Here is a 26136-nt window from a genome sequence, read left to right on the forward strand (position 1 = left end):
CTTACGAATTTAATCCGTTCCGAAGGCACCTTCGTAGGTTGAAAAATTCGTAAGTCGAAAAGCGCCATTGGAAACGTGATTTCGCATAGGAATGCATTGGAAATGGAAAAATTCGTAAGTCGAAGCAACCCCATTTAAAAATTCGTAAGTCGAAAAAACCGCTTCGGTTTCCATTTGGATATCGAGAAATTCGTAACCGTGTGGCCATTTGCCCCATTCGTAAGTCGAAAAATTCGGTTGTCGAGTCGTTCGTAAGTCGAGGTACCACTGTAGTTCTTTATCTCCTTGACATCGGAAGGAAGGGTGTTTCACAGCCTTCTACCAAGAACTATTTCTGCAACCATTTGCAGTTTTCTTTTATATATGAATAATATCTTTATGAATATTTGTTGGCATTTTGGCCCGAATTTCCTCGAATAAGCCTGTGTTCAAACTTCAGCTACGCTGGGGGAGGCCTTTCCATAGGGTTTGCATGACATTTTTCGGGACCGCCATTGCAGCAACCCAGGCATAAGGATCCATAGGGCATGCAGTTTCCCATGCATCCTGTAGATCTTACTTGGATATCAAGGTCCACCGGAACTGCAGCTGCCATGAAACCTTATGCTTGAAATTCTGCTGAAGCTATAATCCAAGTTCTGATAGTGAGGCATCCCCATTGTGATGCCTTGCTAGCACCAGGGTTTTGTTTCATCTTTAAGTGTGGGGCTCATAGGAAATTGGAGTGGGGAGACCTCAAGGAGTGGTCGCCCTCCGATGACAACATCAGGGGAGTAATTTCTCCTTAGCCCAGAATGGAGACCCCCTTAATTCATGCCTGGATTGAAATGAGCTCAAATTAACTCACGTTGTCTGAGCCCACTGCAAATTGAGTCGCGTATTCATAGTAGTGGCTATCATTTGGTCATATTACGTATGCTATGGGATGAAAATGTCTTGTTTGGTTCTTAGGATTTTAGTAATTTCAAAAATATGCTGCATTAACTGGGACATGAAGGCTCCACCGAAGTCACTGGCGATAGTTTGTGGTAAGCCCCGAAAAAACACTTAATAAAGCTCTTGGCACAAAAGGAGCACTAATTTGTGATAATGGAATCATTTCACAAAAGTGAGTACAATAATCAATAACAGTTAAAATATACTTCTTGCCAGATTTTGTGGTTTGTGGCATTGGGCGAATAATATCTATTCCAATTTTAGTGAATGGTTCCGCAATAATCTCACTGGGCTGTAACAGGAAATGTTTGTGATCTCCATCATATCCCACTTAACATCTCTAAACACACCAGGCCATTAAAATTCTCTAGAACCTTTCCAAATGGACTCCTGAACCCCAAGTGTCCTGAAAAGGCAGCTTTGTGAGCCAGATGTAAAACAGTCTTTCTGTATGTCTGGGGTAGTACCAACTGTTTTCTCAGCTCCCACTCTGTGGCAGATTTCTTTGGAAGGAAAGCAACTCAGGCTTTTCATGTCCTGTGCCTCATTCAAAAATTTCCTTGTGCCTCATTCAAAACCATACTGAAAATATTAGGGTTTGATTGGGCAGGCTCATCGACTCTTTCTTCTCCCAGGGGGCAGATTCCACTGATGCGAGAATGTCAAGTACTTTGTGCTTTGTTATGAAATACAAAGAAACCATTAACTTTTTTTTTTGACAAAGTGACTGGGGACTTGCTGAAGTGACAAGTTGCTGATGCTGTGTTTCATTGTAAATGGCAATGGAGGAATTGAATGCAGCAGAATCTGACATCCCTGGAGTCGTTGGCTTACAGCAAGGAAGAAATATAGCACCATATCTTCAAAACTGTCTGACTCAGGAAGGTTTCGGAATGGCTGCATCGCTACGTGAGGGAGGGGAAAACGTTTGAGAAAGAAAGGGTTGCTGAACCCCAGGATCAGTTAATTTTTTAGCAAAGAACTAGCTCTGATCTTACACAGTTTGATCATATACAAGTGGTTTAGCAGGGGAAATCTCAGACTTGCCTCAAGGTTTTTATTAAGTGGAGTACAGCAAGGATGCAGGGGCGTAGCAATAGGGGGGCGATGGGGGAGCAGCAAGAAGCAGCAAAGCGAGCTACGGAGGGGGTTGCCGGCGCCGGCGCCGCTCTAGCATCGGCATCCTTGGATCTGGGTTCTGGAGCACCGCCCCCAGCAACCTGCTCTGTAGTGCGCACGCATGAGCAACCTGCTCCGTTGTGCACATACGTAGCGACGTTGCATCACGATGCATGCGTCACGATGGAGCAGGTTGCTGTCCCGGGTAGCAGAGAGGCTCTGTACGCTCCTGCAAGGATGCAGGTACCCAGTGGCATAGCACCGAGGGGGGGGCACAGGGACAGCTGCCCCAGACACAAAATTGTTAGTGGTGCAAAATTTTGAAACTCAGTGTTGCCTCAATACAGCTGCATGCTTCTGTCGCTAGGCTCTGTTGAAAACAACTTCTCCATGCAAAACAGGAAGTGACCTCTCCAGACAGTGGAACAACTCTTCTTTTCTTATCTCTGCTGCTATGATCGCTGGGTGATGCAAATGCCATTTAGCAGTTGAATGCCTATGTGTACTCCATCCATTTCCTCCCCCTCCACCTGGCGTGGCCATGGCTGCTGGCAACCCATGCTATGCCACTGCAGTCACCTCCTGTCCCAAGCAGTCCGTCCACACGAGTTACTTTAGGTGCACCCTGACCTTTGTTTTCTTCTGAGTTGTGTTCCTTGTGGTTCTTTCCAGAGAAGAAGGTGAAAAAATCTGACTGTGGAGAATGGCAATGGAGCGTTTGTGTCCCTACTAGTGGAGACTGTGGACTAGGGACCCGTGAGGGCACCCGGACTGGAGTTGATTGTAAGCAAACAATGAAGACGCAAAGGTGTAAGATCCCCTGCAACTGGAAGAAGCAATTTGGAGGTAATGTTTACAGGGTTGAGATTAACCATTATGCTAAGTATGAGTACATACCTTGAACCATTTGTTAGATTAGGCGTTGCCAATGTTTCTGAGCCAGAGGGCGCCTTTGGAATTTTGAGGAAGTGCCGTGGGCGCCAGCCACAAAGTGGCTACCATGGGATGACATATCAGAAAAAAGGAAGTTGTGGAGGCGCCATAGGACAAAAGTGAGTTTTCAAGCTCCATTCATCTCTCCCAAAGTTCAAAAAAGAGTCAGAGTGATTTTATTTTTTTTAAGATGGCCATGTCAGACTGAGTAGGTTAATTAGCTCATCAAAGTCTCTGGGAGAACAGGAAATTTTGAGCAACAGGAAGTCAGTTTGATGAGACAGTTAAATGATAAAGCAATGGTGAAAAGTAATTAGGAGCAACATTCTGTTGCCTTCATTTGCTGGATATTTGAGCATATCATCCTACTAAATTAGGCATTTCTCTTCCATCAGGATTAAGATTTGTGGAGCGTTTAATTTTCTGATGCAGGGTAAAAGGGAAACCTAATGAAAATGCAATATTCCACAAGGCAATTTTCTGTAGTAAAACATAGGTAAAGGCAGACAGGTGGGAAGAGAGATAATTCATTTGGTTTCATGATCATGTTGAAAAATTCTTGTCCGAAGTCCCTGCTAGGAGTGCATGAGGAGAGTTCTGCAGCTCCCCAGACTAATGTGCAGAGTGAAACACAGTTACCCTTTGGATTTTGCACATCTCCAAATTCTGTAATGCGGATTGTGGCTTCAAAAAACCAAAGTCCCCTGGGAAGAGGGATTGATTGCTAAGCTCCTTTGGGAACTGTAGCTCTCGTGAGGGGAATATAGTTTTCCTAACAACTCTCAGAACCCTTAATATACTATAGCTCCCAGAATTCTTTAGAGGGGAAGCCATGACTGTTGAAAGTGGGATCATAGGAGTTAAAATGCATGGTGTGAATATGGCCTCAGAGTGTGGCCCTAGAGTCCAGCAACATCTGGAGGGCTACAGGCTCCCCATCCCTGATATAAAAGAGGTTGGTCCTAGATGACCTAACATAAATATTAGCAAAACTAATTGGAACGAAAAAGCAATACCATTTTTGCCCTGTTTGGGAAGGAAGCTACCCTATATCCAAGGATGTTCAAGTAGCCATATTATGTTTCAACTGCTGATAATAAAATATTATGTGCTTACTTTTTTTTTTTTTTTTGCAGCGGAGTGTAAATACCAATTCCAGGCATGGGGAGATTGTGACCTAAACACTGCCTTGAAGACTCGAACTGGGAACCTCAAGCGAGCCCTACACAATGCAGACTGCCAGAAGACGGTCACCATCTCAAAGCCCTGTGGGAAGCTTACCAAACCCAAACCTCAAGGTAACACACATCCGAAAATCATTGATGTGGAGCCTTTCCCATCATTCCACCATTGCTCTCGGTCTCTTTCAACTCTTGCCTTGTTTAGGGAACTCTTGTTTAGGGAAGCTTTTAATGTTTAATAAATTATTGTATTCTAATATTTCTGTTGGAAGCCGCCCAGAGTGGCTGGGGAAACCCAGCCAGATGGACGGTGTATAAATAGTAAGTTGTTGTTGTTGTTGTTGTTGTCGTCATCATCATCATCATTGCCTTGGCAGGGAAGGGCCACAGCTCAGTAGCTTGCAGTACAGATAGCCCTAGATATAGCCTTCAGCATCTCTAGTTAAAAGGACAGGTAAGCAGTGGCACAGGCCTGTTTGAGAGCTGACTAGAGTTTCGCAGACCACAAATGGACAACGCAGTTTTACTGAGTGCAAAGCAATGAACATGCCCACAAAGCCACCGTGCAGCCATTCAAAAGAAACATCCACAAGGCTTCAGGCACAATTACCATTCAAAAATGGCTCCCTGCAAGCTAAAGCACACCTTAATCTTCAAGAGTATACTTTTCTGATCAGTCCAGGCCAACATTTCCCCAATGGAACAGCCAGCCAGCCCTGGCACTGTGTTCTCCAGCGGCGATGGTCAATGCCTCATATTCAGCTGGCTGAACTGGAGCTGATGAAAAAAGTTGTAGAAAGATTCTTTTTGTTTTGTAGGTCCCCAAATGACAAATGTTCTGATGAGATAAATCTGTGTGCTTGCTTTACACTTGAGCTATATTTAGGGTGATCTTATAATAAGAAGGGCATTATCTGCCCTTCCCCTTCTTGTCTTTTAAATTAAAAACCTATTTATTCTGCCCTGGATCTTCTATAAACACTGAAGCAGTTCTAGCTTATGGTTTGGAATCCTCCCCTCCCCCTTCACTTTTCCTTTCATTTGATTCCTTCTTCCTGCACCATGTCTACTTCCTTACCCTTCCCAGTGGTTGATTTTCGACTTTGGACTCTGCAGCCAGGAACACGTTTCTGTTTGCCGTTTAAATATAATATACAACCCCCAAGTATTGTTAGACACTTATTACTATAATGATGTTTATGATACTGCTGCTACTGTTGATGATGACGATCAGGATTTTGGACAACTTCAGAAAAGTGAAAAATGTGAAGGAATAATTTACCATGTAAGCCCCAGAACACAGAGATCTGCATGCTCAACCACAGGCATACCTGCGTCAATCCCAGATAAATAGGTGTTGGTTTTTTTAAAAAGTTCTAATTAATTGAGTCTTTTAATGAACTCTGCAGCTCTAACAAGTGCTGCGTGCACAGGGGAACTGATAACAGGAACTGAAGCTGTGAAATGTACCACTGTGTCTAAGACAAGGGATTGTGTGCCCATCACAAAAGGTGCACTGCATGGATGCTTGTTTACTGGTTCAGAGTTCCTGCTGCCACCTGAAAAACAGGAGAGCCTAATCAAATATCGCAGTTTTCTTTTGGTTTACTTGCTCTGGATAATGAGACGGAGGCAGGATAGAAAACAAAGGAGGCAGGAGCCCTTTAAAGCTGTGTGTCTCAAACCTTTTACCTTCAGGGAAGACTTCGTGCTGACGTTTTGTCTCTGAACTGCAGAAGTTTTGAGTAAGAGCCGGGGAAGGAATCATCATGACTCCATGCGAACCAAGTGTAGAAGCTTGAAAATACCCACCACTCTTCTTTAGCTGTACATTGAGACAACATAGTTCAGTTGGTAGAGCATGAGATTCTTAATCTCAGGGTTGTGGGTTCAAGCCCCACCTTGGGTGAAAGATTCTTGCAGAGCAGCGGGTTGGACTAGATGACCTTTGTGGTCTGTTCCAACTCTACAATTCTATGATTCTATATATATATACTGCTGGATTGGGCCAATGGTCGAATTAGTCCAGCATCCTGTTCTTGCAATGGTCAACCAGATGCCTATAGGAAGTCCACAAGCAGGACATGAGTACAACATTGCAATTTCCAGCAGCTGGCTTTAAGAGGCGTGCTATCTCTGATAGAAGAACTTACACAACAACTTCACAAGTTCATCGGAAAAATCTGGGAAAGTAGACTTTAGAGATGCCAAAATTATCAATCTCTTTAAAAAAGGTGACAGAACTGATTGTGGAAACTACCGAGGTATCTCTCTATTAGCTGCGGCCAGCAAAATTCTTGCAAGGATCTTAGCAAATTGTCCGGTAACAATATCCGAGGTGACCCTTCCTGAATCCCAAAATGGTTTTCAGCCTTCTAGGGGGACAGTGGGCATGATTTTCACCGCTCGACAGCTTCAAGAGAAATGCAGAGAGCAAAACCAACCCCTGTATATGGCGTTGATTGACCTGACTAAGGCTTTCAACACTGTAAATCGTAATGCCTTGTGGACTGTCCTTAGGAGTGACTGGCATGCTCTGGTCCATGGGGTCACGAAGAGTCGGACACGACTGAACGACTAAACAACAACAACAACATCTCTGATAGAAAAGATATGACATAGATATTATGGCTAGTAGCCATTGGTAGCTATATCCTCAATTAATTTGCCTAATCCTCCTTTAAAGCCATCCAAGCTTTAAAGCCATCCCACGGGAGCGAAAGCCATACTTGGACTATGTGCTGTGTGAAGATCATTGATTCCTGTTCAGTGTTGACATGTGAGCCACAAAAAACAAACAAACGTAGGAACATTGGTAGCTGTCTTCTACTGAGTTGGACAATTGATCCATCTAACTCGGTATCATTTACACTGAATAGAATAGAATAGAATAGTAATTTATTCGCCAAGTACTTACATACCTGGAATTTGCTTTGGCTAATTTTACAATGTAAACGTACTTTATACAAAATATCTGTTAGATATATGTGTGAGGATTGGAGTGTGCAGAACACTATTTCAAGCAAAGAGGAGCCACTCCGACTGCGCCTGGAGCTTTTGCCTTCTGTCCCTGTAGTGACTTCAAAACAGGTTGAGGTGGTTGTGGTGCCTCTGGCGCTGAGTGAATTGCTCTAGTTCAGGCACCCTCCAGATGTTTTGGCCTACAACTCCCATGATCCCTAGCTAACAGGACCACTGGTCGGGGAAGATGGGGGTTGTAGTCCAAAACATCTGGAGAGCCGAAGTCTGGGGATGCCTGCTCTAGTTGATAATCCTTGACTTTGCTATTAAACTGATTCAGGTCGTTTGCCAATTTTTGACTCTCCGGAGCAGAAGAATATGTTTTCTTATATTCAGTAAAAGAAGATGTTCTCTTATATTCAGAAATGTTCTGTAAATTCTTCTGAAGAGTAGCCAAGACATGTTTGAGAATTGAGTCCGAATCATGGGTTCGTTATACCAACTAACTCTCTGGTGTTTCTGACTAGTGACTGTCAGGAGCTGGCGTTGGGGTGGGGGGAGTGACAATCCCCCAGGCATAACCCAGGAACATTCCAGCCGCCTTCCCAACATGATTCATGATCCGAGCCTGGTTGTTGACATCGGGCACATGTTCCATAAATCTTGCAGAGTAAACACACAGCGGTGAGGCAGAAGTTTGTGCACTAAGCTACTTTATCGCTAAGATTTAAGCAGAACAAAAGAAAACATGTCTCCTCTCGCTGAGAGAAGTCTGATGGAAAACAACAACAACAACCAACGGAAACAGGATATAGCATCACATCCTATCCCATGATTCCCAACAGTCATTGCTGGAATGTATCAACACAGTCTTGTGACTGCAGACTGCGCAGTGAGAGGAAATTGAAAGCTAACAGGGACATCCCCAGCCGTACCTGGCGATGCTGGAGAGGGAATCTGGGATCTTCTGCATGCAAAACATTTGCTCTAGTCAGAGAGGATAAGAAGACCTCTGGAGATGGCTTGGGAAATTCGCTCACCAGGGGAAGATGGTTTGAGGATTTTGCACTGATCTTTGCTCGACTGCACTTGCTGCCATTTAGTTCCCAGACCGAATTCAAAGTGCTAGTTTTGACCTATAAAGACTTAAATGGCTCAGCACCACAATACCTTAAGCACAACCTCTTTCCATACGGACCCACCTGGATCCTGCAATCATCATCTATGGCCCTTCTCCATATGCCTCCTTCCATAAGTGGTCCACAGGGTGTAAACACATTAATTAGCCTTTCCTTCAGTGGCTCCCTATCTGCGGAATGCTTTCCCCAGGGAGGCTGACCTTGTGCCTTCATTATTTATTTTTAACTGCCAGGCAAAAGTTGTTTCCCTTTAACCAGACCTTTGACTCATTAACATTCTGTGTCTTTTTAAAGTGTTTGTGGGAGAGGGGTCATTGGTTTGTTTTTGTTCTTCTTTTTATAAAGTATTTTGTGTTCTCTCTTTGTATTTTTGTGTTGTGAACTGCTCTGTGATCTTCGGAAGAAAGGTGTTATACCAATCTAATAAATAAAATTAAAAGTTAAATAAATAAAACATCAGTTCCTTGTAATTAAAATTGGTAGCTCAATGCATGACTATAGGTTTATAGCAGCAAAGAGGTGCAGAATTTGATATTATTGCCAATACTGCAAACAGCAGAATCACAATTACCGGTATATTACGCAACACAAGGTGGTTTTATACAGATGTGGTGCGGTGGCAGAAAAGTGTGTGTATATATATATATATATATATATATATATATATATATATATATATGTTGAAATATAGTAATTAAGAGAATGTGTTGAATGCTTCTATACCATATAATCATCTGGTCTGTTTACTGTAAGAGAATGTGTTCCAGAAAGCCAGCAAGTGGTATTTTCAGATCAATTAGTGTCTCACAAACATTGGAAAATAGTTATGATGCCGCAAAGCAAGAAAGGTATCACTATTGTTAAATTAATAAGTACCACCTAAAACACAATTTTTTAAAAATTCCCTTCGATATAGAGTGTTAACGGGGATCTGCTCATGAGGTTTTTAAAAACCACCTGTATAGGAGAGCCCTTCTAGATATTTCACTGACACAATCAATACACAGGGTGGGGACAGTGATAGGCTGCTGTCTTTCCTTTCGACGCTTTCATTGATGTCTAAAAGGGGTGTCCATGCAAGCAAGTCCTTCCAGATGTACAGTTGTGTATAGAGAGTGGAAGGTGAGTCCAGCATCTCCAGCCCCATTGTTCAGCTCTGAGGTCCAGCGCCGAGGGCCTTCTGGCGGTTCCCTCACTGCGAGAAACGACATTACAGGGAACCAGGCAGAGGGCCTTCTCGGTGGTGGCACCCGCCCTGTGGAATGCCCTCCCATCAGATGTCAAGGAAATAAACAACTAGACTTTTAGAAGATATTCTAAAGGCAGCCCTGTTTAGGGAAGTTTTTAATGTTTGATGTGTTATCATGTTTTTAATATTCTGTTGGGAGCCACCCAGAGTGGCTGGGGAAATCCAGCCAGATGGACGGGGTATAAATAATAAATTATTTTTTTAAAATTTTATTATTATTATTATCATTATGTACATTCATAAGGAAAGCCTGAAGTGAGCTTGAGTTTCATAGAATTTAGGCCTCATTTTTTTAAAAAAAAAATGGTTTAGGGTGTACTGAATGGAATTTGCTTCTAAGTACAGGGTTTTCGAAAAGTGACCATACACCTACTATAAAGACACCGTCCAAAAGTATACAGCTATTTTTCAAACACCCTGTATCAAAAACAATATAAAAGCTTGCTGGGTCAGGCCCAAAACTCATCTTGCCCAATGTTCCAGGATGTATCTCAGAGTAGACTCGCTGAAATTAGTGAGCTGAAGTTAGTCATGCATCCAACACTTTGGCTGTGGCCAGGTAGATGTGCATGGCAAGCTTGCAAGCTGAAATCGAGTGCAACTGCACTCTGCCCCCCACCACCCGCAATTCCCAGAACCTGGTATTCAGATGCATGCTGCCTTCAACCGTGAAGCTAGAACATAGCCATTTTGACTAGTGTTGTTGTTGTTTAGTTGTTTAGTCGTGTACGACTCTTCGTGACCTCATGGACCATAGCACGCCAGGCACTCCTGTCTTCCACTGCCTCCTGCAGTTTGGTCAAACTCATGTTCGTAGCTTCGAGAACACTGTCCAACCACCTCGTCCTCTGTCATCCCCTTCTCCTTGTGCCCTCAATCTTTCCCAGCATCAAGGCCTTTTCCAGGGAGTCTTCTCTTCTCATGAGGTGGCCAAAGTATTGGAGCCTCAGCTTCAGGATCTGTCCTTCCAGTGAGCACTCAGGGCTGGTTTCCTTAAGAATGGATAGGTTTGATCTTCTCGCAGTCCATGGAACTCTCAAGAGTCTCCTCCAGCACCATAATTCAAAAGCATCAATTCTTCGGTGATCAGCCTTCTTTATGGTCCAGCTCTCACTTCCATACTGGCTAGTAGCCAGTGATAACTGCTTGTACGCTGCACCGTGAAATCCCAACTGAAATTAATTAACCATTAAGAGAACTGAGGCACTGACCAAGGTTAGGCTCATCCTCTCAGAATAATAGAATCATAGATTTGTAGAGTTGGAAGGGACCCCAAGGGTCATCTACATTTCCCAGTATGCTTCCCAGTACATTTCCAAGCACAATTGGTGCTGACCTTTAAAGCCCTAAATGGCCTCGGCCCAGTATACCTGAAGGAGCATCTCCACCCCCATAACACCGGTTTTGAAAAACCTACATTGGCTCCTAGTACGTTTCCAGGCACAATTGAAAGTGTTAGTGCTGACCTTTAAAGGCCTAAATGGCCTTGGCGCCTCCACCCCATCATTCAGCCCGGACACTGAGGTCCAGCGCCGAGGGCCTTCTGGCGGTTCCTTCACTGCAAGAAGCGAAGTTACAGGGAACCAGGCAGAGGGCCTTCTCGGTTGTGGCACCAGCTCTGTGGAATAACTTCCCATCAGATGTCAAGGAAATAAACAACTATCTGACTTTTAGAAGACATCATTCTGGGGAACCTGCAATGCAGGAATCTCAGCTAAAGCATCAATTCTTAATTCATTAATTGCATTTATGGCTCATGCCCATATTTCTTCCTTGGAACTCAAGGCAGAGTCCCCTGGTGGTCTCCCCATCTAGGCAGTGACCAGACCTTGACCAACAATGCTGTGGCTTGTTTGCCTTATTGTGGGCCTTCAGGCAGTGTCCTGGGAGTTCTTTTCTGGTGACTGCTGCTTCCCGGAGATCCATCTCTGTGGCTGCTCCTTGGAGCCTGATAGAGTTCATCTGGACTGATGTGACTTGAAAGGCTTTTCCACAGAAGGGGAGCAGCTGAATGGGCAACTCATCACACTTTGCCATGTCTCTGGTCCTAATTACACCCCTAGGTGTCCCTCTTTTTTGCAGCTTGTGTCCGCCGGGTGTTGCCTATGCCGTGGTCTGCAGCGCCACCTTCTGCCAGCAGGTGCTGCTGTTTCCTGGCAAGTGTCTTTCCACCAGGGTTCCAAAAACCCAAATATGAAGCAGCCTACATTTAAACACAGGTGCTTGTTTTTAAAAATAGAACCCACACAAACATCGGCTCCCAAAGACAGGTAAACAGTCACAGGGAGAGAACCACTCATCTTGATCATTTGCAGAGACTTGTTAATAGGAGTTTGGAGGCTGAGAGCACCTGAAGCTGCCTCTTGTGAAGGGTGACCCTATGGTAAAGGGACCCCTGACCATTTAAGTCCAGTCACGGACGACTTTACTGGCCAAGGGAGCCGGTGTACAGCTTCCAGGTCATGGGGCCACCATGACTAAGCCGCTTCTGGCAAACCAGAGCAGCGCACGGAAACGCCGATTACCTTCCTGCCAGAGCGGTACCTGAAATGGTACGGTTCAGGAAGAGTTTAGAACACTTTTGTGCTGCTTGCATAAACTAGCAATGCATATATATTTTTCTTTGCATCTTCCTTCAGTGGCATATTTTGGCATTCAGCAGTGCCCATCACCAGCAAAAGTGCCTGGAGCTATTATGCTTATTGTGATAAAAAGATCCAGCATAAGCAAATGTTTATTCTCATTACTATTCTAAATGGGTAAATCATTTCCTTCCTTCCTTTCCGGCTTCCACACCCCCTTTCTTTCTTTCTTTCTTTCTTTCTTTCTTTCTTTCTTTCTTTCTTGTATTTAATTCCGCCCTTCCTTCTTGTCTCCTTCACTCCACCCTTTGTCCTCTGTAAGCATCTCACAGGAATTTTCAAGAGGCAATTCTCACACCTGTGGAATAATAAAAGCAAAGCTGCACCACCAGTTTAAAACACAGATCCTATCAGTAGGTTAATGCAGCTGGCATGACAACACACACACACACACACACACACACACACACACACACACACATCATACTGCCCTTTTATAAAAGCAAGCAAGCAGCCTTCTTGGAGATTTTAGCAAATCACTATCAATTTCTTTTCAATTTCTTCCCAACCTTTTTTTTTTAACCTTTGGAAAACAGTTGCTATTCTTCCAAACTGTTGTGGTGCTCATTCACTTTTCTGTTATGTCAACATGTATTTATTTACTTATAAGGTCTATATACCAGACCCTCCAAGTGTCCCTATTTTCCAGGAACATCCCTGATTTAGAGAAGCCGTCCTAGTTTCTGATTTGATCCTGGACTGGCCCGCTTTTTCTTAGGACGTCCCTATTTTTATTGGAGAAATGTTGGAGGGTATGGAGTTTAGACTAATGTTGAAGCTCTGATGGTGACTCCAATGGCAAGGCAATCAGATTTTCAAGCTGCAGAAGGTTATTCAGAAAGAACGAGAAGGTGAAAGAAGCTTGAAATGGTTAGGAAACTTTGGGAAAGAGGACATGTTCAATCTGCAGAGAATATCTAACGGGTTGTCTTCATCTGGAAGAACTGTCTAGATTTAGTTCTGCCAGTTATGATTTGTTGTTATATTTATATAGAAATGAAAAGGAGAAGGGAATGGAGAAGGAACTTGAATTCTAGGACAGAACTTTATGTGACAAGAAATGGCGGGTTGCTGCTGAAAATGTGCTGTTTTCTCTCTTCTCATCTATGAGGCGGCTGACAACTTACCCCATGTCTTGGTATCATTTTGCTGAGTATTTTATTTTCCACCACCAATAGCGTGAAAGCATATCAAGCCACGAAGTAACAAGGAACAAGTTCTGTCTCCAAGCTATTGCTGCCTTAAGCTCCTTTGAGAGGAAGAGTGGGTTGTAAATTTAATAAAAGAATTGAGGAGGGGAAAGAGAAGAAGGTTTAACTGTGCTTCAACAACAGCAAAAACCTGGTACTTTTCATTGACTCACAGGCAACATTTTCGACAGCCTGACTTCTTGCAAAACCTATGGAACGGAGCAGTGTGCAACACAGAAAAGAGCTTTATAAAGAGCAACTTGAGGCTTTGTGGGGACCATGAAGATCTGTTGATTGGCTGAAGTTACTGCTTCATGTTTATAGTGCCAACTGAAGCACTATAAACTGAAGCACTTAGAGTTTATAAATGTTGGTGGTACAAAGTGACCTGCCATATTCCAAGATCCAGGGGTCAGTCAATTACAGCTGGCAAACATTCAACATCCCAACACCAGGCTCAGTTCACAAACCTGTTAAGCAAGAAATCTTCGGAATGAACCCCCCAATCCCAACAAAACCTTTACATAGGAATAAGCCCTGTGGATTTTGTTGGGTCTAGATGTGATTGATTAGCATCACTTCTTAGTAATTTGATAGCAATGCTCAGCAGTGCTGAATAGCTGCAGGCGGCCTTTTCTAAGCCATCACCTTTACTTTATGTATATAAACCTTTACTACAAAAGTAGCGGGGGGGGGGGAAGGCAATTATGTTGAAGAGATAGTGCCCAAGGACTAGAAGCAACCCACAATTTAAAGCCACAAATGGAAAAAACAAGAGTCGAAGCACTACATTTATTTTTCGCAATTTATTTTTCTCAGTAAGAGGAGGGGCTGGCTCAGTTTTAACAACTGTGAGTTGTTATAGCATCCTAAAAAGTCATGGAAGCCGTACAAATGATGCTGAATCATGGCTCCAACCTGCCAAAGCAAACATACGTTTGGAGAAATCAGTGCACTTGAAGAGGAATTTAAATTCCCGCACAATAAGCCTTGTAAACTTGATTCATTGGACTGTTCTGATTTTGTTATCTTCCATTAAGGAGTCAATATGAACGACTCCGCGTTCAGAATAGCTGCTTATACTGTGACACAAACTGCATGCAGTAATCCTGAATTTTGACATCAACTGTTGTCAGGAGCCGGAGTCAGGAGTAGGTTAGCAATAAAACACCTGGTGCCAGTGAAGTTAGCTCTTTATTCAAAGAAACAAAAACAGTGCAGGCCTAATGATCACAGCAACTCTTCCCAGGAGGTCTTGCCCCAATGAGGGAGGTATGAAGAGGACTGATGGTCCTGCCTTCCCACTGGTTCCTTCCCCAGAAACCTAACATTCCTTCATCTTGTCTTCCTTTTCTCTTCCCTCTTCATTTCTCTGTGTGTTCTGGGAGACCAGGAGGAAGGGGAGCTGGTTACAGCAGGAAGGGGAGACTCCCTGGCTTCTTCACCAGCCTGACTCATCTCTGCCTCTTGGTCTCCCTCTGCCTCTGCCTCTGAGTCTGGACTGCTCTCTGCCCCAGTCTCTTCCTGCTCACTAAACCCTGTTGCCTCTTCTGCTCCCAACACCTTCCTCCTCCTCCTCCCAGTCTGATCCCTCTTCTCCCTCTGACCCACCACCAATCCCCTGGCTCTGAGCCTCCTTCTTCCCCTGGGGGTTCCTTTGGGGCTTTCCCAGTTGGTGCCTCCTACCACTCTCTGAATCCAGCCAGTCCATGACAACTGTGTAGCCTAGACTGGAACAGCATTCTTCCAAAACTGAAATGGATGCTAATTAGATTGGTCTGTGGCTGATCAAGAGAACATCATGGGATGGTGGATTGTGTCCTAAACCAGAGATAGATGGCTTCCATCTTGCATAAGGTATGCTTTTTAAGTTTAACTAGAACCCCTAGTTAGTGTAAAATTGAGCAAAAGAACCATGCAGTTGTCTAATTTGGCCACAAGTTTTCTAATTTGGTCCTGGGAGAGAGGAACTTTCTGGGGAGCAGTAGGTGGGTGGGGAGTTAGAAGGAACAGCCAGGTTGTGGCTGTTGCCCCTACTGCCTCCTGCTGCAGAAACCTCAGTTTGCCCAGTGTTAGAACTGGTCCTAATTTCAGACCACTCAATGTAGGCCTGCCACTTCCCGTGATATGATTTTCCAAATGATGTAATTTATTTATTTAACAAGGTTTATATACTGCTTAATAACTAAGTTGTTTACAAAAAAGTAGGTCTAAATGCATTAAAAATAGCAATAAAAGTAGTACTTAAAAACAGCAGACACTATAAAATCAAAATGAGATAATATCGACAGATTATTTAAAAACAACCACCACGAATGTTTCTAAATATGAGTAATGACATTCCAACTCTACAATGCTACAATTCAATGTCCTATAACGTGTTTGGATCGGCTTGCCTGAATAAATCTCTTAGTAGCTTGGCCTCCATCATCTGCCATCTCTCTGTCTCTGCCTCTCTTCTGAAAGAAAGAAAAATCTATACCCTTAACAGACAGGGGGGAAATACAGCCAGCATGTGGGGCAGAGAAAGGGGACTGGGGGTGGGAAGCAGGGTCAAATAAGTTTTTCAGGGAAGTAAATGCAGTTTCCGCAGTAAATAAGGACGGAAGCCTGGGAGGTTTCTTGGTGTCTCTGTGTTTATAGATGTATGTGTAAAAACCTTTCTCTTGCTTTCCACTGAGCCGTGACCTGGTTTCTCCAGGAGCTGCCTGCTATTTTCAGTTTGTTCTAAGCTAGACCCTGAGACAATACCTCGCATGCCAAGTAGAGCTGGCACTCGAGATCAGAATGCCTCTGCCTGAACCAGAGACTATTCCTCATCACTCCTCCCTTGCTTCCGAGCCCTTGAATATTCTTTTTGAATTTTTATTTTAAGAAACATCATCCTATGTATTAAGTGTCTATAAAGTTGCATTGAATATATGCATTGGGAGGAGACCACTGTGGTGCTCCAGGTATGCTGTGGACTACATTTCCCGTCAGCCTCAGTCGGCATGCCTAATGGTAAAGGATGATGGGAGTAATAGTCCACAACGTGGGTGGTCCGTCACCTTAGCAACCTCTGGAGTACATCCTTGCATTCTTGCAGGGGCCGCCTGAGGTGAAACGGGAAAGTGCCACCCTACTCTGCTGCCACCTCCTGCAGAAGCCTCCCTTATCTGGATTTTGTGGTGGTGGCAGGTTCTAGTGAGGTCTCGCGAGATTTCAGCAAGATCTCCTGAGATTTTGCCAGAAATTGGCACCGTTGCCAGTCCAACATTCCTCAGCTGAAAATAGGGCCATTCTATCCTACCGTGTTTCCCCTATTTTAAGACGTAGTCATTTTATAAGACGTAGCAGGATTTTTACACTTTTGCGGAATTAAGCCATACCCCGAAAATAAGCCATACCCCGAGCCACCTGGAACTGGTTGCTGCTGTTGCTGCTGCTGAAGCGCCGTGCAGCTCTCTATCCGTCCTCGCCCTCAACTGCTAATTTCTCACACGGGCGGGGGGGGGAGAAGCAGGAGGAGGCACAAGCACCGCGCGCTCGGCCCTCTTTCGGCGTCGCCAGGCGAGCCGCGCTGGGAGCCTCCCCACTCTTCCCAGAACTTTTTTACACTCGAGCGCCCGGACGGGGAAACCCCTCGGTGTCGGGAGCCCTGCTGGCCCCTTCCGCGCTGCCGGAATGTTGTGGGGCCGCATGGCCCGAAGCAGAGCAGCGGCGGGTGACAAGCGGCGGCAGGAGCCGCGCCGCCGAAACGTTCTGGGGCCGGATGGCCCAAGGCAGAGCAGCGGCCGGAGGTGACTGACGGCGGCGGGAGCCCTGCTGGCCCCTTCCGCGCTGCCAGAACTTTGTGGGCTGCATGGTCCACGGCAGAGCGGCGGCCGGAGGTCCGCTGGCCCTTCCGCGCCGCCGGGGCGACTGACGGCAGCGGGAGCCGCGCTGCCGGAACGTTGTGGGCTGCATGGCCCAAGGCAGAGGGGCGGCGGGGTGACTGACGGCGGCGGGAGCCCTGCTGGCCCCTTCCGCGCCGCCAGAACATTGTGGGCTGCATGGCCCACGGCAGAGCGGCGGCCGGAGGTCCGCTGGCCCTTCCGCGCCGCCGGGGCGACTGACGGCAGCGGGAGCCGCGCTGCCGGAACGTTGTGGGCTGCATGGCCCAAGGCAGAGGGGCGGCGGGGCGACTGATGGTGGCGGGAGCCCTGCTGGCCCCTTCCGCCTTCCGTGAGCAACAAAAAGAAAGCGAGCCAGCCAGCCAAGAGCTTGCGATCGCTCCTCCAGACCACTCCGCCGAGAGCCTCCGGCCTCTCGAGCGGCGATGCTCGGGCACCCAAATGGGAAGAAAGACCCCCCCTCACCAGATTCTGAGCGCTCCCTGCTCCCCGACGGATCGGGCAAAACCTGGCGCGCAGCGCAGGCGCGGGACGGAAGGCGCGATCCAGCCATTTAAAGCTGTGGCCGCCGCTGCTTTTTAGCCCCCTCCAGCTGTTTGCCAGTTTTCTGCGTCTTTTTTGTGGTGTGTGAGGAGCGCTGCCATAAGGCTGCGCTCCGGCCACCTTTCTAACCTCCCCCCCCCAGTTGTTTGGTAGCTTTTGTGGCGCATGAGGAGTGCTGCCATTGGGACGCGCTCCGAACTTTTTTCTACCCCACCCCCCCCAGCGGTCTGGCCGGCTTCTCCTGCCTTCGCAGAGTGCTGCCAGCCCAGCAGCAGCAACGCCGGTCGCGGCAGGAGGAGGCAGGAACCATACTAAGACACCCCCCGAAAATAAGCCATAGGCTTATTTTCTTGAGTAAAAAAATTATAAGACGGTGTCTTAAAATGTGGGAAACACGGTACATCAGTATCACTGCTTTTTTTTTTTTAAATGAATTTATTGAAGATTTTCCAACACACACATACAGAAATACAAAACATACAGACACACACACTTACCCATTACAAAAATTACAAGGAAAAAAAAATACAAAAAAGAGGGAAAAAATGCAAGGAAAAAAAATGCAAAAAGCACAAAAACAAATATAAAACAAAAAATTATCAAGAAACAATATCTCTAAATCTTAATCAACACCTTTTGGACTCCCTCTACCTCCCCCCCTTGGGTCCCTAATTGAATATTATTTAGACAGTATTCATTGTACTTATGCCAATTTTACATATTCTTTTCTCAAATCTCTATTCTTATTTCTAACCCCAAATCCTATACTTCTAAGTCCCTTTCTACATTCTATAACTTTTTCCCTTCTGTCTATAATTTTTATTAACAACCAATCATCATTCTAATATTAATTCTTAAATCATAAATTGTTACAAACCATTATAACATTGCTCCCCTCCCCCCCTGGTCCAGGTATTCCAGAAGATTGTAGCGAAAGTCCATATAGCATACCAGTGTCAGGCCATTTCAATCGTCCCTCTCTAACCACATTTAAAATCTATTAACCCACTCCCACCCTTTCCCACAGGTTCCACCAAATCCTTTCCTCCCACTTCTGCCGTTTCCCACCTGTACTTTTCTGTCTACCTTCCCAGGGGGCACCCTGCCCTCCCTCTCTCACTAGGAGGACAGGAGCCCTCTCTGGTTCATCTTTGAGGAGATTTTGAGACCAGTCCTTTTTCTGTTCCACATCTCTCACTTGTGGAACATACTGCCATTCTTCTTCTTCTTCTTCTTCTTCTTCTTCTTCTTCTTCTTCTTCTTCTTCTTCTTCTTCTTCTTCTTCTTCTTCTTCTTCTTCTTCCTCTTCCTCTTCCTCTTCCTGTTGTGTCAATTCTTCTTGTATCATTAAATTGTTCAGTGTTGGTGCTTTCTTTATATCCTCCACCTCCAGTCTTTCCCCTTCTGTATTAATTCTTCTTTCCGTGCTGCTTTCTCTGTTCACCTCTGTTGATTGTTCTTTATGGTCCAGCGACGAAGCGCATTCCCGCAATAAATTGGTGTAAACATTCAGTCCTTTTTTTATGTCACGCAGCTCTGCGAATATTCTTTGCCAAAATTGTTCTTTTCCAGCTGCTGGGTCTGAAGCCATCTTGCCTGTGCTATTCCCGTGGGAAACCCACCAGCCCCACTGCAGGAAATGGCGGAGGGGTTATTCCGAAACATTGTACTCCATTTTTGCCCGATCTGGTTATTTTGTCCTCAGTCCAATCACTTGTAAAAAGTTTGTAATTTCCAAACCTCAAAGTCAAACGCCGAAGCCTCCGGATCCCTGGACCCGGCTTCAAAGGGCTCAAAGTCCAATTGTTAATAAATTAGTTGCTTCCTTCTCTTCCCGACAGGGGATCTGTTTACTGTGTCACAATTTCACAATTAGGAGAGGTCGACTTCCTTTTTTAACCTCATCCGTGGCCAAATCTTTCAAATTTTTTAACTCTTCTTATAATCTTTTACTCACGGTTTCCAAATTAATGTCCTTTGTTGCGAAAGAATCCGCTGCGTTCTGCCGCCAGCACGAAGCTTCGCTGCTGCGAGGGTAATGATGGAGCTTAAGATGGCCCCCGCGACTACCACCCCGCTCTTCCCGGGGCTCTCCTCGAGCTTACCGGCGAGTAGGGGAGTCGGGATCTGGGCACTGCAAAGCACTTCGTCCCCATAAAGCTCAACATGGGGCTCTTTTGGGCAGCTGCGGCGCTTTCGCGGCTTTCCCCCCCCTCGCAGAGCCGGGCTGTCTCAGAGCTTGAAACAGACCCCGCCGATCGGCGTTAGCAGTAGACCGGAAGTCCCCAGTATCACTGCTTTAAAGGGACGGGCACCCCTTTTGCCCATCATTAGCCATGAGAAAGGAGTGTGCTTGCTTTGAGATGTCACAATTGTAGCTGTGATTCGGGGGGGGGCATTAAGGTGGACTGGGTGCCTAATGATGCTGTCAGGGGGTTGTTGCGGCTACTCTCAATTAAAGACGCTCCAGTCTGTGCTGTCTTTAAGAGTTTATATTGTGCATACTATTTACAGTGCAGAGATATCAGAAAACATGATCGCCTAGTCACTTTCAGAACTTGGCAATGGCTTCCGTCTGCTTTGGGGCCAGCATAAAAGCCTGGGCACCCCGAAACGCCTTAGGTAGCCCTTCATGTGGACGTGCACCTCAATTCGGGTGCCGGAAGGAGAGGTCTCCCCTCTTGCTGCCTGGGCTCCAGTGTCTCGCTGAGCCCCTCATCTGCATAGCTGCCAAGTTTTCCCTTTTCTCGCGAGGAAGCCTATTCAGCATAAGGGAAAATCCCTTTAAAAAAGGGATAACTTGGCAGCTATGCTCATCTGTTGTCCCTCGACCAGAGCGGTGCCAAGGCTCTGACGCATCTCTGAGCCCTCCCTGCCTGCTCTGTTCCCCAGAGCGTAGCCAGGGCTCAGACGCCTCACTGAGCCCTCCCTCCATTCCTCATTCCCTCCTCCTGACTCGCTGCTCGTGCTATCTCTGGGCGAAGTGCTGGATGACCGGGTGGGGGACTCCTTGTAGGGTGTCCCCCTGACAGATATCCAGAACATTAAAAGCATCCAGTGTGACAAAGGGATCAATAAGTGACCACTGGTATTGTTAAACGGTTGATGATGACTGAACAATCGAAAATGTTCAGATCAGTGTTTGGTCAAGATGAACAAAACGAGCCAGAGGATGAAGAAGAGGACTATGAGGTGGAAATGAGAATACTCAGAAGTTTCAGACCAACTTGATGAAAAGTTGGGAGGACTGGATCACGGAATCACTAAATTGATGGAAGCACATTGTGATGTGGAAATGGAAACAACCTCCGTACAAGGATTTGGAGGAGGAGAAGGTAAAATCACCGACGCTGCTTTGGAGAACCATCTGGATATGGCACAGATGAAGTTAAGAGGAAAAAAGATTTGGGACTGGACTCCTGGCCTTTCTTTAGCTCTAGCAGAGAGAAAGTACTCTGCATATGATCTGGAGCACAACAAATCTTCTCTCCCTATGAGACAGTTGTGGAGGCTGAAGATCCCCACCTGACAACAGCTGTCTAAATAATCTCCTTCTCTGGGTCTTTCCCAAGCAATCTGAGACTGCACTGACACACCTGTCTCTGCTCCTCACTCTTGAAATATTTCTGGTCCTGGGAGACCAGGTGGGAGGGGAGCTGGTCACAGCAGGAGAGGGAGACAACCTGGCTTCTTCACCAGCCTGACTCATCTCCATCTCTTGGCCTCCGTCCTCTCCTGCTGCAGCTTCTGATTCTGGACTTCTCTCTGCCAGACTCTCCCTTCTCAACAAACCCTGTTACCTCTTCAGCTTCTGACAGCTCCTCCTCCCAGACTTCTGCCTCTGACCACTTATCGTTGTCTCACCACCACTCCCCAGTCTCTGAACCTTCTTCCCTTGGTGGTTCTCCAGCTGGTACCTCCCACCATTCCTCTGTGTCCAGTCAATCCATGACATCAGGTCTCATTATGTTTAGGAACGTTTACTTTCATGACGTGTATGCGGAAGATTGCATCCTGGAGCTTCGCCCTCTGTATAAGGTTACTCAGAAGTAAGTCCCACTTGATCCCAGGTCAGTGTTTGTGTGCAGTAGGACTCTTGGCATATTTCCTTCTCATATTTACTCAATTTCATTGAACTCAGCTCCCCTAAGAAACCTAGCCCTGCACAACCCTGTCCTATGAATAACTTACTCTTGCTTTCCATCTTAAACACGTCTACTTGGAAGTAAGCTCTGCCTCGTTCAATGGAATTAACTGGCATGGAGAAACAGAGTGAAGTCAACCATGGCTGGCTGCCTTGCCTGGTGAAGGGATTGAAGGAGGCAGCAAGACACACAGGCATAACTGGGCAACCGTCCTTCCTTCCCTGGCTGAGAGAGCCCTGCAGGGAGGCAGCTGAATGGTAGAGCTCTCCGCTGCCTTCCAGCATGTGCCTGGCAATGAAATTGAAAAGCAAGTCCTTCAGGAAGGAGGTGTGAGGACTCTGACTCCTACAGTCCAACCCACCTTCTTGGCTCCCAGTACGTTTCCGAGCCCAATTCAAAGTGTTGGTGCTGACCTTTAAAGCCCTAAACGGCCTCGATCCTGTATACCTGAAGGAGTGTCTCCACCCTCATTGTTCACCCAGGACACTGTGCTCCAGCTCCAAGGGCCTTCTGGTGGTTCCCTCACTGCGAGAAGTGAGGTTAAAGGGAACCAGGCAGAACGCCTTCTCGGTAGTGGCGCCTGCCCTGTGGAACGTCCTCCCATCAGATGTCAAGGAAATAAGCAACTATCTTACTTTTAAAATACAGTGGTACCTCGTCTTACGAAGACGATCCGTTCTGTGGCCGTCTTCGTAAGTCGAAGTCTTTGGTTGCTGAAGTGCCGCTTGTGCGCATGCGTGATTTCGCGCTTCTGCGCATGCGTCGACTGCGCGCACCGCTTTGCGCGGCACAGAATGCTCGCACAGAGAGCGCGCGGCACACACGGCGAAAAGACTTCCGGGGTTGTCAAATTCGGAAGTTGAAACCTTCGGAAGTCGAAGCGTTCGGTTGTCGAGGTACCACTGTATATCTGAAGGCAGCCCTGTTTAGGGAAGTTGTTTAAGCTTTGTTGTGTTTTTAATATTTGGTTGGGAGCCTCCCAGAGTGGCTGGGGAAATCCAGCCAGATGGGTGGGGTATAAATAATAAATTATTATATGTTTTTTTAATTATTCCCAAAGCCTAGTAAGCACTAACTAGGCTTCAGGAAGAAGCCCTCCTTCCTCTCCTCTTTCCCAATGCCGCTACCGCCACAATGGCTGACTCTCTGTGACTAAGAGAGAAGCCATGGTGGCTTACGGGTTTTCATGACCATCCTGGCATTTTTGTGGCACTTGCAGGATATGGGCAGGGTGCCCCTGGTGGTGCCACCTTATGGGTGTCTCTGCTTTCTAAGAAGACATGCTCGGAACAGCAATTTGTGTAGAAACATAGGAAGCAGAATCTTCTCCCCAAATCACCCTCCATTTCATGGGCTCATCCGTGAACCACAAAAGTAGGGACAAATTTTTCTCTAGTGATTTGGGGGTAGGATAAAACCCATCAGGCCGTCAACTGCCATTTTTTATTTCCCCCTTTTTCATTTGTGATCATTGCCGCTGCATCCTAGAATCCCTTGGAATGAGACATCCTGGGAAATATAAAATGGTAGGACCAGCACTTCTGGTAAGTGTTGGCCATCCCTGTGAAAACCACTCCATTCCCATAAAAATGCTCAGAGGAGCAGAGATCCCCCCTCCCAAAACGCCCCCCCCCCCATATATATATATCCAGGAAGAGCTTTTAGATATTACAAAGTTTGACCCAGGACTGCTCTAAGTGAGTGTAATTATTACATTTTCATAGACTAAAATCAACTCTGTTTTGGTTGCCAGAGTGAAGCATACCACTAGAAACAGAAGGTGTGCTTTACTAACAAGCATGGCTGTGCACTGGCTCTGGATTACTGCTGGATCCTGCAACTCCTCAGGCTAATTTGAGTCAACCTGGGGTTTTGCTGGAGCTGGTCGAGGCAGCCCTAGATTTCCCCAGGGTCAGAGCAGGTGCAAGGAGAGTCTGCCTTGGTGCTTTTCTTTCTCATGCCTCCTCCTGACCCAAATTGAAGACACTGCAGGGCTTCCAGTTCAATTCAGGTAGGATCAGGGCCACTCTAAATGTGTGGGAAGAAACCTTTCTTCTTTCTTTGACTTTGGCTGTGTTTATTATCATTTCTGGCACCAGGATTTTAGAGGCACTCACAGATGGCCCCCGAATCTGGAGGAAACAAGGCATGCAAAGTGAGCATTCTCTTAGGCTGCACCTGATCTTCTGGGATGCTTTTGTCCAAAAGTGAGCAATGGTTACCACTGTTAGGGCAGTGATTCCTCTACTTAGTCCTGGGGCCCTAGCAAATGTCCAGCTATGGCACCTTGTGGAGTTTTTTTTTTTCTGATGGTCTTGTAACACTGTAATTTTTTCTTGTGTCTACAGAACCCAAGAAAAAGAAAAAAGAAGGCAAGAAACAGGAGAAGACACTGGAATAGTGAAGATGTGCTGGGCTATGTGGGAAAGGGACTTCCTCGAATGTAATCGGTTAACAAGTTTCATTGACACCTAGGCGTTTTATCCAGAAGTTATTTATAGCTTAATTGTACAATAGGAAGAAATAAACGTACCAATTCGCCCTCTTTCTTCTTCTTCTTTTTTATTTTTTTACTTTAGTGTTTTGAGTGTATAACCTTAACCGCATTTGTAGAAGTCTGCAATAAAAAGGTAGTAATGTCATTTAGTACCTGATTTACTATTGTATATTGGAAAGTATAGTTTCATCCCAAATCACCCCCCCCTTTCCTCCTTTGGAGTCCAATCTTCTTAGGCCTGACTCTGCATGCTAAGGGCAGGACTTATGACCCACATGGAAATCCCACAGGACGTGTTCTATCGAGGTTCCATGATGTCAGAATGGTCTGTCCATATGCTGCGCAGACTGGCTGTCTTATGATGTGTAAAACAGACTTTTTACGTTTTATAACAGCAAGAGTGGGTCTTTTTCCCCAGATTGTACCTGCCCTGAAATAACTAACTTGGTTGTAATTTACACCTTTTAATAAAACAACTTAAGGCTCTAGTCCATAATGATTTCTTAATGTGTTTCCTGAAAATGTTTCCCCTCCCATGATTGATTGATTGATTTAATGAATGAACAGGGGGTAAGTATGAAAATATGTTTCATGGCACGCTAAAAGAGCTAAGAAGGTCTTCCACCCCTGAAAATACAGTCATACCTTGGTTTAAGTACGCCTCGGTTTGAGTATTTTCAGTACTCCATGGACCTGTATGGAACGGATTAATCCACTTTCCATTACTTTCAATGGGAAAGTTCGCTTCAGGTTAAGTATGGACTTCCGGAACCAATTACACCTCGGGTTAAGTACGCTTCAAGTTGAGTACTCCGCGGACACGTCTGGAACAGATTAATCCACTTTCCATTACTTTCAGTGGGAAAGTTCGCTTCAGGTTAAGTGCGCTTCAGGTTAAGTACAGACTTCCGGAACCAATTGTGTACTTAAACCGAGGTACCACTGTAGTCTGTTTATACCCCACCCATCTGGCTGGGTTGACAGTGGGTGAGTGCTGATGTTGATCATCTTTGTCCTTAAGCAATATCTGCACCCAAATCCCTATGCCAGTCTTCCTCGACTTGCAGCCCTCCAGATGTTTTCGACTACAAGTCCCATCATCCCCAGGCAGCATGGTGAATGGTCAAGGCTGATGGCAGATGTAGTTAGCAGCATCTGGAAAACACCTGGTTGGGGAATGCTTCTCTATGCAAGGCAAGCTCCAGGACTTAAAAGGCATAGACACATTGCCTTGTTGCTTTTGGCCAAAAGTCCATTGAGCCCAGTTCACTGTCTCCGTTAGTGGTCAGCTAGCTACTCCCTGGGAGCTCACAAGCCGGACATGACTGGGGGCATTTGTCCCTTCTGTGACACGGCATGGCTTCCCTCTTATTGAAAGTAAATCTTGCCACAACTTCTCTGTGCTATATTGACTTCCGCAGACCTGTCAGTTTTCTTCTATTGAAATATTGATGATGGCTGGCATTTCAGAACAAAACAACAGAGTTCCACATAAGCAGACCTACCTTGCCTGAAATAAACTTCAGTGGATCTCCCCCCCCCCCCCGCTCTGCCACCAGAGTCTTTGAGAGGGTTTCTGGACGACACTTTCAAAGGAGGTGTCTCTCCTCTCAGATACTGAGTGTTATGAAGGTGGAGGGAGTACCTTTGTCCTTGAAAGCTACCCCAAAGATACCCTCAAAGGTTCTTAAGAATGCACAAATGTTCGCAATCCTTCTAGCTCGGT

At 45.8% G+C, this 26136-nt stretch overlaps 1 protein-coding gene across 1 annotated transcript in view; it reads left to right on the top strand.

The window, feature by feature from the left end:
- PTN (pleiotrophin) overlaps positions 1 to 24898 on the top strand; it is a 98888-nt gene extending 73990 nt beyond the window's left edge. The window contains exons 3-5 of the mRNA XM_035128511.3: positions 2728 to 2901; positions 4125 to 4286; positions 24262 to 24898. Coding sequence (XP_034984402.3) covers positions 2728 to 2901; positions 4125 to 4286; positions 24262 to 24314 — 389 coding nt within the window. The 3' untranslated portion in view covers positions 24315 to 24898. The remainder of the gene's footprint in view (positions 1 to 2727; positions 2902 to 4124; positions 4287 to 24261) is intronic.
- The last annotated feature ends 1238 nt before the right edge of the window (positions 24899 to 26136 follow it).

Source organism: Zootoca vivipara, chromosome 9, assembly GCF_965207765.1.
Source record: "Zootoca vivipara chromosome 9, rZooViv2.hap1.1, whole genome shotgun sequence".
Lineage (NCBI taxonomy): Eukaryota > Metazoa > Chordata > Lepidosauria > Squamata > Lacertidae > Zootoca > Zootoca vivipara.